The sequence below is a fragment of the Rhipicephalus microplus genome, chromosome 1 (genome assembly GCF_043290135.1).
Source record: "Rhipicephalus microplus isolate Deutch F79 chromosome 1, USDA_Rmic, whole genome shotgun sequence".
Taxonomy (NCBI): Eukaryota; Metazoa; Arthropoda; class Arachnida; order Ixodida; family Ixodidae; genus Rhipicephalus; species Rhipicephalus microplus.
In genome coordinates, this window is record NC_134700.1 from 289219474 (window position 1) to 289236837 (window position 17364).

A 17364-nucleotide genomic window follows, 5' to 3' on the forward strand; every position below is an offset into this window, starting at 1 on the left:
TCCGTCTGTGTGACCGTCCATGCGTACGTCCCTGTGTTCGTCCATGCATCCACCCCTGCGTCCGTCCATGCGTCCATCCGTTCGTGCAGCCATCCGTGCTTCCGTGTGCCCGTTCGTCCACCTAATCAACACTCCAAGTACCACCATCTCGCATCTTTTCATCATATATTCCTCATATAGAAGCACCGCCATCCAGTGGACATTCCGAGGACTGAACGAGAGGTGGCACACGCACACTTTCTTACGGCTTGCGCTTCGTGTCTACTTCCCACCTTTAACCACCTCGAGTTCATGGTATATACTAGTTCACTGTATTCATGGCACTGCGGCCCAACGCTCGCTAAACCTTTCTAAAACTAAGCAGGTTACGCTCAGCGAGTATAACGTAGCAACACTTTCTTGTAAGATAGTGCTCAATGTGCATGCCAATGGCTGCTAATGGGGAATGAGAGACAGGAGAATTCGGCTTTTAGTTAACGCGCACGCTGCGAATTTTTCATTGTTCAACAACGCACAGGAGAAATCCCCCACCGGCACCACATTGCAGGTCAAAGCGTAAGACATGTTACGCACTACTACGAGGGACGAACGGGTGCCGCTTTAAAGAGCTTCGCCCCTAAAAAAAAAAAAGCGACGCTGAACGTCGTCAGGGGCCACACCATGCGCGCGCAGTGAAAGTATGCACGCGCGCACGGCGTGGAAAACGAAGAGCGAACGACACAGACACCAATACCGTGGAAAACTATTAAGTAAAGCGCCCTCCATATGCAGCGCGACCCCACTAGGCGACGCTAACTAAAAGCGTGGCACTGCCAACGAACAAAATCATGTTTTTTTTGACGGGAGGGCATGCGCCCGCGGGTGGCGAGAACGGCGGCAACTCCGGCTCGTGGCGTGAAGGCCCACCTTGCGCTCTGTTGCCTGGTGCGGCGGCGGAGGCGGGGCAGCCGTGGAAGATGCATGCTCGTACAAAAACGCCAAAATGCGGAAAAAGATTCCTAGATTGTCTGTGGGGAAAAGGCGTTATATCAAGGTTGTCTCTCACTGTTTCTTACATGGAGGTCGCAAATACATGTGCTTCTATGGAGCAGCGGCGGGGAATAGAAAAACTTCCATTATATCGAGTAACTCGTTATATAGAGGTTCGTTATAACCAGGTTCAACTGTAGTAACGTAGAATTATGGCCAAGCCTTTTGTAATAGTTTCGAAGATTGGAAGCATTCAACTACTCACTCGTTATATAATTCGCAATTGGCGTTGTGTGATGGGGCTGGTCGTCATTTTGCACTTTTAGACTGCTCTTTTACACATGTTAACACGATTCCTTCACGTGACATTTGTGTTTACATAGGTTCTGTTTGCGAATGAGTTTCAAGCGCCAATGTGGCTTAATCACAGAATACTGGGCTGCAATGCAGAAGGACTGGGTTTGAGTCCCATTCTACTCTGGATACCTTTAATTTATTTCGTTATTTTTCTTGTTTCGCAGAATAGCGGTTACCGACACCAGTGGTGGCAGCGGGAACTATAAGTCCCCAAAAGCAGCTGTTGTGATCTCGTACAACTTTCACTGTAAAGTTCTTCAACGAATACAATATAGCCCAATGCGAATTCTGTGCGCAGCTTCGTGTTAGGGCAACACTAGCTGCATGATTGAAGTTTTGGATATCCACAGTAGTAGCAAAGTAACAGTCGTTACATATTACTACAGAAACTGCCAGCGCACGAGTGCTGCGCACAACCACTCTATATATTGCAGGCGTCACGAACCAAGAGAAGCGCTGACCACCCCGTTGCGACAAGTGGAGTCAGCCGCAGTGCCCATGTACCAGCCCTGCATGCCCATGAGCTTCGACTTAGGGGACAGCGCGCGTGATGTAGGAAGAAAGTGCTGTTAGAGGCCAGTGGCTTGCGATGTCGGCAGACTCTGCTCATTACCTCTCTTTCGACCTCGTTCCCTCTATCAGTTACACTGATGCCAATGGCCACGCCAGTAATTGCAGGAAAGGGGTACTAAGAGCTGCGCTCTATAATTTATGTGCTCAACGTGAAAGCTGTAGGAAGTGCAGAGCAGTAATGCCAGAACAGTAATGCGTGGCTTGCTTTGAGTATCATTTCCGCGTACACACAGAAGTACAGTATCGTAAAAGTGGCAATTTAATAAAGAAAAGGACTTTGACACACTTTTGTTAACAGCCGGCTAACACCAGTGTTCCTACATGAGGAGGAGAGCAAAAGGATTTTGAATTGTTTGACCAACACGAGCCCATATGAAACTTTATTTACATGCCACAGGCTTGCTTTTGTGTCACAGGCTGCTGATAGAGGGAACCTAATTATCTTTAGGCCATAATGAGAAAGAAAGGAACACATGAGTGCGCTAGTGGAAGTGCTCACTGCAAAACTTCTGGATGTGTTTTCGTTGCCGCCATTAGTTTTTCTTATAATGTTTTAGTCTTCCAAGTCCAAATGAGTACAGTTCAAATTCAGCGCACCATATAACATGTGTAGCTGCTCTATTCTATTTTCGTAGTGAAAATGTCATAATAGAACCTGAAGTCCTTATGCCGAATCTTCTATGAAATACAGTGTAGCAATCAGTGCTGCACAATTTTCAACAAAAAGTATACAACCTTCATGAAATTCAGCACATGTGTAACTGTGATAAGCTGCTTTAATGAACACCTCGTCAACAACTGTACACAATAATATTTATAACATAAATGTGCACAACATTATGCAACACATTTATACTGTTTGAACAATACAAAAAAACCTTTTCATTCATTAAATGCTGCTTTGAACACATTCATTGTCCCTACGTGTGTTATCAAAGGGACACTAGGGGAAGATCCATATTTACTTTTTGTTGTTTCCAAAAGGTTAAGCAAGGACACCTACGACATATTTCACTGTTTGATAGTTTAAAAGTGTTCCAATAAACTGGGTCAAAAGAGCTTTTCTGTACATCATTCTGCACAGGGCAGTTCGATCATGCTAGTCGATTGTAAAGAAGTGCTCCCAATATTTATTACAGTAGGTACTACACCATGGCATCATGCCTTAAGCATGCCATCAGGCATGTATTCAGCTAACAAATTTCTGTCCAAAACAGACCAAGCTGGGCAGACTGCTCCAGCCCTGAGCTGCTTCCCACAGCGAAACAGTGATGCTGGTGTTGAATATGAGAGTTGTGTCTACCCATTAAATAAGATGCCAGCTCTAAGACATTCTAACGAGTACAAACGCAGGCTCCTGTGTGCAGTCTCCAACCAGACAACCCTATAAATTTACAAATTTACCACAGCTAACGAGTACAAACGCAGGCTCCTGTGTGCAGTCTCCAACCAGACAACCCTATAAATTTACAAATTTACCACAGCCTCACTGTAAAACACACTGTAAACACACTATCCATCTATAGTCGCTGAAAGAAGACACATAGCACGGACAGAATCAAGACAGCATGCTGAACGTGTGATCTGATTGATTTAAGTATGACAGTGACTGTAGCTTCCTTCGTGTTGCTGCTTAGTTTTTAGCATAACATTTTCTTTCTGAAGCTGTGGGTACGACATGCCCTCCAGGTTGTACACCACAAGAGATTATATTGGCAAGATCTGATAACAAACATCAACCAGCCTGCTGCTTCTATTTAAAAGGTGCATAATTTGTTTGTGCGTATTTCAAAATCTCAAAGTTATAATTAAAATATAAATATGCCTTCAGATTCAACCAAAACGTAATGAAGCACAACTGAGCTGTATTGGCTAAACTGCCTCGTAAAAGAAGAGCTCAGGACACCAACAGATCGCTGCACCAGTGACATAGCCTACCAGTCAAAACTTTTCTTCTGTGTCCTTTTAAAGCCTAATACAGCAACAGTGCCTACATGCAACATACCAACAAAGAACACAACATATAATTTACAGATATACAAGGCTCGTTGACAACCATTCCACACGACAATATTTCACTGTATCGTGCACGATTGTTCTGAAAAAGAGTAAAAGATAGAGGAGAGAGATGTTAGTGAAATTCACAATACCAATGCCTTCATTTGAAACATAGAAATATAAACTGAACATGGAAAAGCGTTAAAGGGGTCATGACACGGTCACCCAATAATTTGTGGTTTTCAGCGAAAACTACCGTTGAACTCCTTTATAAGAGGCATGCTTCAGGCAGCAATTATTGTCTCTTATCTGAGATGTCTCTTATAAGCACGGTACCTCATATCAGTTTTCTTATCTACCCGTATTTTCCTGTATGCACACTGGTGCGTCTTATACCAACTTCTCTCTTATATCGGTGTCTCTTATGAAGGGATTGAACGAACTGTAGATGTAGATGGGCTATTACGCCTATACGGATATGAAAAGTCGTTTATAGAAGAATATTTCAGTGCAAAACAGCCCCTAGAAGTCACCGGCTGTAAATCCTGCCCACTGCAAGTGACTGCCATTTTGCCATGGCACCTCTGACATCACGTGCAGCAATGAGTGGTGGTGTCATCTTCTACCACAGTTTCAGCCGCTGTGGATCGTTCAATTCAGTGCCAAATAGAAGAAAGTTCAATTATTCAAATTTTACACACTGCTGACCACAGAAAAATATCGTTCGCCGGATTGCAGATGCTTACACAGCCAGATGCTTGCTACACCATGGCTCTTGAGTGCACCAGTGTTGCCCGACTATAACTGAAAAATATTCGATTATAAATTAAAGGCTTGACAAAATATGCTAAAAGTTTTGCAGCTCAATTGTGAATGCCCAAGGATTAACCCACATAACACAAATTATGATCGAAAATTGGGTGTCATGGCCCCTTTAACTGAGAAACAAAGAAAACGACAGATTTTATACATCGCAAAGACCCAGGCACAGTACAGGTCATAGAAGTAACAAGCAAAAGTAACAAGCAATTAACCACCAAAAATAGATTAATTAAGAGATTTACCATGACAACAAATATGATGGCTTAGAGCAGGGTCAGGAATCTGCAGCCTGCAAGGCAGTATGCAGTATGCGGCCCACCGCACAATGTAAATACACCCCTTATGTGGCCACATACCTGACAAACACCTCCTGACTAACCTTTGAACACCATCACGACTGTGTCTGTCGGTGAACAGCCCTGATGTAGATATTTGTGAGCTGGCTGAGAATGTTTAGCACCCAAGTACCATTGAAAGAGTTTTTTTATTTTTGGTTGTAATTTATGTTTATTAATTGTACCCTTGTGACATGTGTGCTGGCAGTAAACATGACTTCTATTCGACTTTTCTACATCATCAGTTCAAATTCGCCAGACTTTTTTCTTGATGTTTGAAAAGCTCGCCCTTCCTCCGTTCCTGATTATCTATGTGTGTCAGTGCCCCATTCCTTCCTCAAGTTTTGTTATCTCCCCCGTTACGCTGTACGTAATTCTCAGTGTAAACGGCGCCTCCAGTGTTAGAGAAGCTTCAAAACTGTAGTAGAACATTTTGTTAAGATCACGGCTACTTAGTGAACATTACAGATTATTCTGGAACCTACGTGGTTGCTAGCGATAATGCTCGAATATTTGATGATACATGTATAAATGATGATGCGCTTCACCGCTTGTGAGTTGATCGACGGCCGATGCTCCGTTTGCCACTATCAGAGCCATTCTGCCACTGTAATCTGACTTTCCTTTTACCGGACATAGGTTCACTCAAATAAACAGTTTGATCTTAACGTCCAGTCTGCTGCCTTCAACCACGTCCCTACCCTGTGAAAGCAGCCTCAGAAGGTTGCTGACCCCAACCGCATGGACATGGACTGATTTCTGAAACAGTAATGGACCTTCAAAGTGAAGCACGAGGGCAATGAGTACCCAATTCAACCAAATCATAAAAGACTTAATAAGGAAGTGACAACACGTGAAAGCAACTGAACTGACATCTAAAAAAGGAGGGCGATGGGAACTTTTTTCGAAGGCGTAGAACAAGAGCAGATGAGACACACACATTATAAAATACAATATGCTGAGCTAACAAAGCTGATCAACTAGAAGAAAGTAAGTAGCAAACACATTGGATTATAACAACAAAGGTACAGAGACAGCAGTAAGAAAAGATGGCATCATTGAAACAGCTGAAAGGAAACTCTATTTAGGAAGGAATAAATGTGCACTTTAGAGAGATAAGCAGTGCAATGCGATAAGAAATTTTAATGACTTAATGAAGTGTGAATGAAACTTCAATGTCTCAAAACTTTGAAGTGCTTTTACAGTTCTTCAAAAGTCTTTGAAGACATAAAAAAAAGCGCCCAAGAAAATTCAACCTTTTCATGTGATGATAGAAGTAATACTGAAGAGCCAATGTTCACAATATTGGTAAGTCCTCAGCAGTACAAAATCTTCTTCCCAACCATAGATAAGAAATTTAATGCACAATACCTGAAACCCATACTTGCACAGAAATAAATATGTCATTCATAAATGCTGCTGAGCTGTTACTGTAGTAGAGAAACAAATGAATTCGTCGGATGTAAACAACCAGTAAGCCACTACTTTGGAAGCAGATAGTGCTTACTGGAAATCAGCGATTCTGCGTTGTAATGGCATAGGTCGGCAAAAAAAAAAGTGCAACTCACTCAGACTCAATGAATAGTTCTTACGCTTCGGACTCGCTCGGACTAACAAAACTTTTTTCAGCCAGACCCACTCAGACTCGCACTAACGAAAATATTACTCACCAGGACTCAATCGGGCTCAGACTCGCGACTCTATCTGATTTGACTCACGAGTGAGTTCGTCGACCTATGTGTAATGGTGCTACAGCCAGTAAACAGGCTTAAAAATTTGTTTTTTTTTACAAATACTATATAAGCTCAATAATTCGAGCAGAAGGTCATAGCAATCACATTTTGCAAATGTCAAAGTGCTGCACACTGTGCAGACAATCCATTTTGAAAAAAACATATTCCTACACCCCTCTCCTGTGCCGGACCAGTCCTATTTTCCCTCACAGTGGTTACGTAGCATAGTCCGTGCTACTTATTCTTGCCCATGGGCAACATTACATGGCACTGGCTTCGTCAACTAGTCTTTTGCACAATGAAATGATGCTTTCACCATGAGTTGATGCAGTTTTTGCTGCCCAGCCATTTTAATTTTCCTTTGCTTCCCTCTGCCGTTTTGGTAGAGCCGAGACTTCCGAGATATGCAATACCGCCCGAAGAAAGTATCCGAGATATCAAGAGGCATCTTGTGACTCTACCGCTCGGAAAAGGGTGCATACATTGTGTCATGTTTGTTTACCTCACCAGTGCCTAGTACCCTGCTGCTTCAGATGAGAACAATATGAAGAGGAAGCCCTGCTCTATTGTTGGATTGCCGGCAAAGACATAATCAGAGACATCTTATCACATTGCCAAAGTGGGCACAGTCATGACAAAGAGCTAGTGCGCCTAACCCTGTCTGCTGCTGAGAAGGGAGGTAAGGATGAGTGAGAAACCGAAACCAGTCGAAGCAGGCAGTTCTATACTTTGTAACTTTCTTATTACAGCACTAATTCAGAAAATTCTTGCGTCGCCACGTTCCCACCATAAAAGTGCACAATTATCTCTCTGTCATAATTTATAGCAGCAAGGTTGTTTATCGACCATGCAACAATAAATGAAGATGCTGGGTAACAATTACCCACAAATTTAGGATCACATTCAAAATATTAGTGAAGCATTTCACACCAAAGGATGGACACTTAACAAAAGCAGCAAAATTTTACATAAGGACATCTCGCTAATTTCAATACGAATGCTGCTGTCATCAATAAACATATCAGAAAGCTATTGTTTGAATAAGGCTCACTATGATCACAAAAACATTTGTGTCAGCTGACATATTGTGTCTGCATGTCAGCATCATGACACACAGAAACTTCAGCAATGATGCAGTACATGATAGTTCATAACAAATTTACCAGACCAAATATACCAGACTATATATAACATGCTGTGACACTTCCAAATATGCTTTCTTTTTTCCTGTCTACCATAGTAAAACAGAAGAGCCTATTGTGTAATTGCATGAATCAGCAATATTGCAAGGCATCCACAGCTAAAAGCAAAAACTTTTGTTTTTGCAAATTCCTCAATGAGCTTTACGTATTCTTATATTGCTAAATTCATATACTGTAACACACATGTAACACTGAGTCATGTCTGCACAAAGTTTTCCTATTACTAGTCATTGCTGTGAAGGCTAGCTAAGGCTCACGGTATTCAATAAATACACAAAATAGGTAAAATAAAAAAATAAAGATATTTTTCCTTTCTCCAATGGCAGAGCTAAGAATGAACTGCAGACAAGAGACAGGATAACTTGCACTAACGCAAAATTTGCATTACTTATTGTTTGGGCCAGCTTCATTAATTAATGGCCAGCCCAAACCAGCAAAACGAATCCCAAGTACCTGATTTCACGGGAGCCGTCCTTCCGACCTCCATGGTCTGCATGGCCATGTACGATTTGACTAGCTCCGCAGCCTCAAGCCATTTTTCAGCCTGTGTTCAGAAATATGATGAATTGCAGTTGATGTCAACAAATAAGCTAATGAAGTCTTGAAGTTAAGAACAGGCTTATAGTCCACAAATTCTTCCGATAACAATTGTTACGACAAAAAATAAAAATCTGACACACCTTGCTTCTGAGTGCCATAATATTAGGATGTTAACAAGCAAATGGACAAGCAAAACAAACAAGCAGAAAATCAAAACGGAACAGGTGTAAGTTATTATAGACAGTCCTTTATGAATAACCATCACAGAACTTTCCGTGATGGCAAGGCTATAGAATATATCCTAAATGAAAAGGTTGGTGGCCCTGCCGCTGCTGATTTAGTGCGCCGAATTCCTGAAAACACAGCTTCAATGGCTCATTTATATGATTGTAGTAATGACACAGGACTCAAAGCAGGCCAGCAATCATAGTCCTTTGTCTTACTCTTCTGTCGTGCTTGTTCATTCACAACACAAAATCAGATGTGCCAAAAGCATAGCCACGAGGCATCAACTTCACCTATGAAAGTTGCTCCTGGTTCATTGAAGTAGTTATGGGTCCCATCTTCTCCTAGAGGACTCTCTCACAAGCTTTCTTAGAGATGCCCCAGTCACTAGCAGCTAGTGCAACAAGCATCAATGGTCAAATACCTCGTAGAGCTGCTGCATGCATCTGTGGACAAGTGCCGTCGCAGGCAAGAAATCAGGCATGCCTCTCGACTCTAGCAGTGCCCCGACCGCTGTGTAGTGCTGTCCTTAGATCACCAGGATAGCTCCCACACGACCCGGGAGTAATGAAGGCAGTGGGCACAAGGTTCGAGCAACTAGATGAGGAAGACGACTGAATGCGATCGCTGGCCTGCTTCGAGTTAGCCTTTGTGGCAAATAAACCAGACCATCGAATCAACAACTGCCGGTAAAACACCCCTACTTGACCACACTTGAGCCTCGATATAACGAACCCAGATATAATGAATTATCGGTTATAACAAAGTAAATGAAGAAAAGCATTGTTATGAATACAGTGTTAAAAACACAAGTTTATAAAAAAATTTCATATACGAAATAGTTTCATGGAAGGTGTGACTTTGTTATAATGAGACTTGAGTGTATATGTGAGAATGAGAAAACACAATTTGCAAATTTCTACCTCATCATCAAAATACTATATTTAAGACATGTGCCAGTAATGTGTATGTGCTGTGAAGGAATAAAATGCATGTATATGACCAGCACAAGCAAACAAGTAATTCTTCGAAAGCGTCAAAACTGAAATATTAAACAGTGCCAGTTAACATTGTCCTTCAAGCCCTCCATGCACATTTTACATGATGAAGCAGAAGTTGATGCTAACAAACTTCCAGCCTGTCAATAGTTTCATTAACAGAGATGCCTAGACCTCTTCTCATCCCTCCTCCAGCAAAAACAATACTTCCTATTCTGTTTCGACGAAGGCAATTCATACCGTTCTGTCTTTTTTGCCATGAATTAACACTTTTTGCTTGGCTCATTGCATCTCACAATGCACAGATCAATAGCACATGTTAATTTAACACTTATCCAAGTGTAGTTGAAGAATCAAACTGACAACTTGTTATTTCTTGACTCTGTATGGAAGCAGTAGTGAGCGTGTTATTACTTCATTCACTTGATAAATTTGCAATGCCATGCTGTGGAATCGTATTGCAAAAGCTGGTACCGTATAGTTGTCACAAATGAGCACTCAGAAAAGCACGCACTGCCAAATTCTGGTGATGGTGACGATACCAGGTGCCAGAGAGATGCATCAAGGTCAATGCTAAAGAATAAAACAAGCATCCAAAGACACCCAGGGTGCACGCCATCTCTCTCCCTCGGAAGCGTAGTTTCACCGACTAACCTCCTCACATCGGCCGCCCAGCAAGCCCTGGAAAGATCTCGAAGGAAAGGGGCGTGCTCTGCGTCACGTGTTGCAGATGGCTCTAGAAATGTCTCGCCCTTTCCCCAGCCTTGGCTGTGCATCGCGCCGATAAAATGATTAGAATTTTCCGGAATGTAGCACAAAAGGTATTTAAGCGAGCAGCGGAGAAGGAAGTTTTGCGCAAATGTGGGTAGAGTTTTTCCACCTGAAGGGTGAAGGCCGGTGCTACCTTCAGAAGAATAGTGTGAGTCTACCGCCAGAAAGCAAAGACGCATCCTGCAATCGCACCGCGTGGGAAGCCGACGTGTTTCCGGCGAAGAAATTTGGTGCTTGGAGTGCGGACATTTTTGAAGACGAGGTTCACTGGAAAAGAAATTTCGGGGGCAGCGGATCGACAACAGTCCTCGACTTTGAGTGAGTCTTTCCTAGGAAAGAAACATTTAATTTTGATCCAAGAACTTTGGACTGAATAAGTGTCTTGGTTGTTTGATGCATGTGATTGCATTGTAGTGCGTATTGTTGTTTGTGTACGTTGTTTCGAGTGCATCTGATTTTACTGTGTAGTCCGTTCTTAGATTGGTGAAATATTGTACTAAACTATTGCCGAGTGTGCAGGTCTGTGCATCGTTTGATCTGCCATATTTGAGAATATAATGTTGTTTTGTTTATCAACTCTCGGCACTGACTCCTTCTTTGAACTACAGCTGGCGCCTGCTGGCGCGCCAAATAGGGCCACTTCTAAATTGTCCGTGCTTTCGTGGTGCCGTTCGGGGGGCCGGTACTTCAGCCCTTGGAATCAGCCCGGCGATCGTCTCCCTAATTAATCGGACCCATGACAATAGTATTGCCAATTAAAAATCAATTTTAATTGATTTTAAAACAATTTAATTGATTTTAACCAATTTTTAAAAACCACAGAAGCAAAAGCCTGAGTGTTTGCTATGATGATATTGAAGCAAAAGCACATACCATAGTGAGTGTCTGCATCTCGCAAACAAGAGTTCAAAGTATTGAACAAATGGGTCACGAACTTCATGACTGGGTCAACGATGCCTGGTGTGAACTGCCAACAGACACGGTCCGCATGGCTTTTTTCGCATGCGGTATCTCAGTACCACTAGCACCCCTTTAAACGGCGAGCAGCAGCAGTGGCTTACACGATGGCATTAATCGCAAATACATCTTTTCAAGCGACAATGAGCTGTAAAAAATGTTTCTTTGCATCACTCCCCCTTCTGAAAAACTTATTGGTGAGCTATGACTGCAGCATGAGACTGTACATGGAGTGAACTTTTTTTTTTTTTTTGCCTAGAAGGAGTTACAAGTAGGGGGGATCAATTTATAATCCGATCCAATGTATCAGAGTACAATACAAGAGCGTGACACACTTCACACATACATTGAATGTTCTATCAACTTGATTGCAAATCTGCATTTATAGGCTAACACATTGAAACACATTAAGCGCAGCTGCATTGGAGAAACTTACCTCTGCTCTCAGCACCTCCTTCTCATCTGGCCTGCATTCTAAAATTGAAAACATGTCAATTGAGTCAGCACCTTTTTCAGAGAATTACAAGGGCAGCATTGCACAAACAACAATGAATGAATGAGATACAAAAGGAACTTACTGTTCATAAATGGAATGACAATATCTAAAGCATCTTGGTAAGTCTTCAGAGCATCCTTAAGCCTATTTGCGACAGCCTGCAAGAGCAAGAAAATCATGACTTGAACAATTTTCCTGAACTGAAACCTCAAAGTAGAACATAACGATAAGTTCAAAGTATTTGAAACATAGTAATTTTAAAGAAAACACCTACTGTGTGCTTCATTTACATATTTTTCTCCACCTTACTGATGTGTTTTGATGAAATAATGAAGCCAGCATTCCTTTGCAGGTTATCAGCCAGATCAGTGATGCTAACCTTCATGCCTTTTTAATATCTCTAAGGACAACACCCCCAAAAGAGGTCTTCTATCTTTCGGGGGTACAGGGACTCACTCCCAAAAAACAGTTGATACTGAAGGGAGTAGTGCTCGCTGTACTCCAAAATAAACAAGTGCATTTCGCTCGGATGCCCACTTTTGGTATCGCAGCAATTTAAAATGTAGCTCCTGCTTCACGTTGCTACCAAAAGCAAAGTTGGAGCAGTTGCTCAATTTCTGGTCTCCTGAGGCATCAAACCGGCTGAAATTCATTGCCAATTGGTGAAAGTGTATAGATAGTCATGCATAAGTGTCGAGAATATTTGCAAGTGGTGTCAAGAGATTACAGCCAGTCATACTGAAATTCATGAGAAAAAAAGGAGTGTCAGGCCATCAATTTCTGTCACAGAAGTCTCGAAGCCCGAGATAATCTTGTGTGATGATGGAAAGATCACACTGGAAGCTGTCTGCATATTGGTTTCTCAGGTTTTCCGAAACAGCATCAACAGGATCTTAGAGGAAAAGGACTAAATTTCAATCAAACTTGCACCATGCGACATCTGTATAACACAAAACTACAAAAACTACACAAAGCTTTAATAGAATCTAGGTTTTAACTGCCCAAAACAACAATAGACCTTATGCAAAACTGCTGCCATCTGTCGGCCCTCGTGTGCATAGCCACCATGTTAGAGGCTAAGCGCAGCAGCGCAGCACACACAGTCTGCGCTTGAATTTACGTATACATATGTATACATGTTAGGCATATTGACGTGAGGCGTGTATTGACTGATAGTCGCAATGCTGACGTACTGCTGCGTTTTTTGCACTGCATACAGAGAGTAACTCGGAATACTGAAGGAAAAAAAAATAGGCTGTAAACTTTGCCTCTTGTTATTTTTTTCAAGCTTACGATGTTTCTAGCATGTGCTCCGGCCAAGAGCGTAGCCAGAATTTTTTTTGGGAGGGGGAGGAGGGAGAGGCTAGGCACCTCCTTAATTTCAGATGGGACACTCCCTAAAATTGGTCATTTTTGTTAATTTGCAGGGGGGGAGGCCACAAGCACTGTGTGCCATACTTCCCCCCCCCCCCCCCCCTGTCTACACCAGTGGCTCCAGCTACTGCTCCCGAAACATGTGTTTATGTTCGCCTTTCTAAGCAAGTAAGACTAGCAGCTTTTCACCAAGCGAAGGCAACTCGTACACTTCACGCAGAAGCCACCTTCACGCAACGAGCTTTATCGCAGCTGATTACACGTGCCTGCATTGAGTTCGTCCACCTTGGGGGAACACTGGCTACAGTGCTAGGCTACTGACCTAAAGGCAGAAGCGTAGCCAGGGGGTGGCACACACCGGGCCTATGCCCCTCCCCCTGTAATTTTTTTTTGCCATAGCAAAGAGAGCAAAAAACCATCATTTCAACCTCCCCCCTGAAAAACTTTTGTGGCTACGCCCCCGCCCAAAGGTTACGTGTTAGACCCCAGCCATGGTGGATGGTAGGCGAAATGGTAGAGGCCTGTGTGCTGTGCCATGTCGATGCCCGTTAAAGAACGGCAGATGTTCAATATTTCTGGAGCCCTCCGCTACGCCACCTCTCATAACCATATTGTGGTTTTGGGTTGTAGAACCCCAGGTATTATTATGCCTGCATGTCATAGGATATGCTGTTTTGTTTATTATGTTTCGTAAGGACACACGTACAAAATTTACAACTTTCAGCTCAGAAAACTGGTGCTCTTGCCGACTTCACGATAAAGATCATCAACAAAGTATGAATGTTAAATGAAGTAATGGCTGATGAAGCAACTGACCAAAACATCTGTAGAGCAATATGCATCCAATATCAAAGAAAAAGAAAAGAAAAAAAAAAGAATTGTAGCAGACTCATAGCCTCAAAAACTATCCTGCCACATTATGTGATTACAAAATAATTGATGTCTGGTGACTGTTATGTTTATCTGGTGAGGGTAGTAATTGCAAATGCAAACTTTTTGCCAGGGTGGTTACATTGTAACATTTAAGAACAATTTGTCGCCCCTCATCTATATTGTGGGGTAACGTTTGCCGCTTGAGAAAAATATCCTCATTAGTGACAGGAAAGAAAATCAAGACTCAGATTTTCAGTAGAGAAGCTGTTACAATAAGTGGCACACAAAGCACATGTGGAAAAGTAATTTGCCGCACCAGTTTTTTTGCAGAGTTGACCAGGAGAAGGGCACTCTGGAGAGGTGGATACCGATCACATATGTCCTCTGCAAATGTAAGGAATTATGCATGTTAAACATAGTCTGACAGATAGTAATGCACAGGTATCCAGAAACAAGTTTAAAAAAAATCTACACACTAGTTCAGCAAAGCTCCAAGTGGTGATAGAGATGTTAGAACACACTCAAGAGAGCACTTTACAAATCAAATTGAAACAAATTTTTTCTTTACTGCGCGCTTAAGGTAATAGCAAAACTGCACAAGCAGTGTAGCAAGGGCAGCTGACAAGTTGAATGTAACCTTGAGAAACAAAATAACAAAACCCAAACAAACATAGACAGTATAAAATTAGTGCTTTAACACAAATTTAAAAGCAATACTGATTTGTGAAAAGAGCCTTCAGTGGCACACTAACGCACCAAATTCTGTGCCACCTCCATGTCTGTCATCCTCAATGACAATAGCTTCTCTTGACTTCAGTGTTGACTTGAGGGTTTCAGCACGCTGAAGGTATTCACTGACCTGCAAATTAACCAATACCAAAGGTGCCATAAAATTGGCAAGCGTGCAATCATTACAAAGTAGTACTCGCTGTTGGGCTGGTTGGTGCTCGCTTTGTGCCAATAGCAAACTTGGCATTAGCTATATGTACTCGGCAACAACTTATCTTGACACTAGAGCGAAGCCAACGAGACTGGGACTTTCACACATTCACGTTGCTCTGCAAGTAGCACGGCAGCTTGCCACTGATTATGATTTTGCTTGCTGGCAACGTTCATGCATTTAGAAAATTATGTACTCGAAAATGTGAGTAGGAGAAACACTCTGATGATTCAGTGTACCTTTCAGTGCCATATTACGAGTATATTTTGCCTGAAGAACTAAACCGCACACTTGCAGCTGCACACTGACCCATTACGACACAGACATCCTGCTTACTTTATGAAACAACGAGCTCTAATGCTGGTGCTGTCTAAGAAATAGAAAGAAATTGCACGCATTATTACAAAGTAAGCAATAACTGCATTTTACCCATGACTTCCAGCAACTATTTTGAGTCTCATAATAGATAAAACAACATATATTTCAGCAAGGCAAAATGAGAAAATTATCAGTAAACTTAAGTACTATTTTCTGACATATTAGCAGGCATTCGCTTCAGTGCTGTAGCTCCCACAGTGCTGTCAAGAAAGTTGTCGCCAAGTATAGTGGCTGGTGCTTTACCTTGAACCTACAGTAAAATTCCTGCGGTGAGTGCGACTGGGCACGGGAGAGGCAGTCAGAAGGGGGATGGCTGGACAATTGAAAAAACACAGCGATCAAGCCTCCCCGTTCTTTTAACTTTTAGCCATGAAGAAAGGAAAGCTGAGGAGAGGCTCTCGCAATCAGAGCTGCGGAGCGAAAAGTGTGGCGGTAGTCAAGCGCTTTTGCAAAGGTGTTATAGGATTCTGTGGTCACGCCATCGTCTTGTGTCGTCTGCATCGCCACTCTCTGACCGCATTGTTGAGAGCTGGCTGGAGTTCTGAATGTGCATTCTTATGCAGCTGTTGCACTTCAAAGACGGTGCAATGTGTTAGAAGCCTACAGTGAGCATTGGTCTGCACGGTTGCGAGATTAGTTCATATCGCTTGCGGCCGAAAGCGGTCTTTTTCGAAGCTCATGCCCGCTTCTCCGAAAATTGTTGGCGCCACAGCATCGCTGTATTCCTTCGGCACTGTGCTGTTGCATGCCTCAGTGATGAAAAACTTGAATTCCAAGACAAGAATGGCAGTGCCTACAGCTCCTAACGGGAGAGGCGCCGGTGAGCCGTTCCCGTGTACGGCGGTCACATTTATCGGAAAGAAGTATGCGTCCCACTGTGCTCCCCAAAGCTTGCCGAATCAAAAATTACGAAAGTGCCTGACACAGTAAAGCGATTTTCTGTTTAAAATATTCTATCCTGTTTACATTTTGCGCGCGATAACCCCATTTTTGGCCAAGTTTTTTTTCGATATGGTTGCAGTCGGCCGACCCACGCTGCTCTAAACGACACTTGTGCGCACATATTGTGACACACACGGGTTTAGAGGTTCTTCAGCTGGCTAAATAGCAAGACCAAATAACATTTCACTGTTGCATTATGTTCCGTACATCAAACTCACCTTCTCTACTGAAGAAAGTTTGCTCAGGTTATTATCCGGCTGGTTCGCACTTTTGCTCTCTTGCATTCAGCGAATTTAACACGAAGGGCGAAGCAGCACGTTTATTGTAGATGATTGATTGATTGATTGATTGATTGATATATGGGGTTTAATGTCCGAAAACCATCATATGATTATGAGAGACGCTGTAGTGGAAGGTCCGGAAATTTTGACTACCTGGGGTTCTTTAACGTGCGCCCAAATCTGAACACACGGGCCTACAGCATTTCCGCCTTCATCAGCAATAGTTTATTGTGGATGCACAATATTTGTAATTAGGCTGCAAATAGCACACAGGCCCTATACAAGCGAGTATCACAGCACGTTTTCTCTTAATTAACACAAATGTTTCACTTTTCCAGCTCGTATATCAGATGGCGGTGGCAGTGCCTTTAGGCGCATTCAGGATCTACTCGTGCGGCTTGCCTCCCTCTCACCGGCAACAGTTGTGCATGCGCAAGTCGCCGAAGCATGGCCACCATTGCGAGGGGGGAGCCCTCGCAATGGTGGCCACTTTCTTACCTACTTTCTGCTTCACAATATGTTATGTAACAGCCTCTTCTCAGCATTGCTTACTCTGTGCTTTTAGCTAATAACTGTTCTGTCAAAGTAAGCATTGTGCAC

General features: G+C 42.7%; 1 protein-coding gene across 1 annotated transcript in view; it reads right to left on the reverse strand.

Annotated features, from left to right (window-relative positions):
* Positions 1–2657: 2657 nt before the first annotated feature.
* Positions 2658–17364, reverse strand: part of LOC119159390 (serine/threonine-protein kinase ULK3) — a 37846-nt gene continuing 23139 nt past the window's right edge. Inside the window, exons 10-15 of the mRNA XM_037412133.2 lie at positions 14980–15082; positions 14540–14607; positions 12059–12134; positions 11917–11954; positions 8443–8533; positions 2658–3997 (exon numbers count right to left, since the gene is read on the reverse strand). Coding sequence (XP_037268030.1) covers positions 3975–3997; positions 8443–8533; positions 11917–11954; positions 12059–12134; positions 14540–14607; positions 14980–15082 — 399 coding nt within the window. The 3' untranslated portion in view covers positions 2658–3974. The remainder of the gene's footprint in view (positions 3998–8442; positions 8534–11916; positions 11955–12058; positions 12135–14539; positions 14608–14979; positions 15083–17364) is intronic.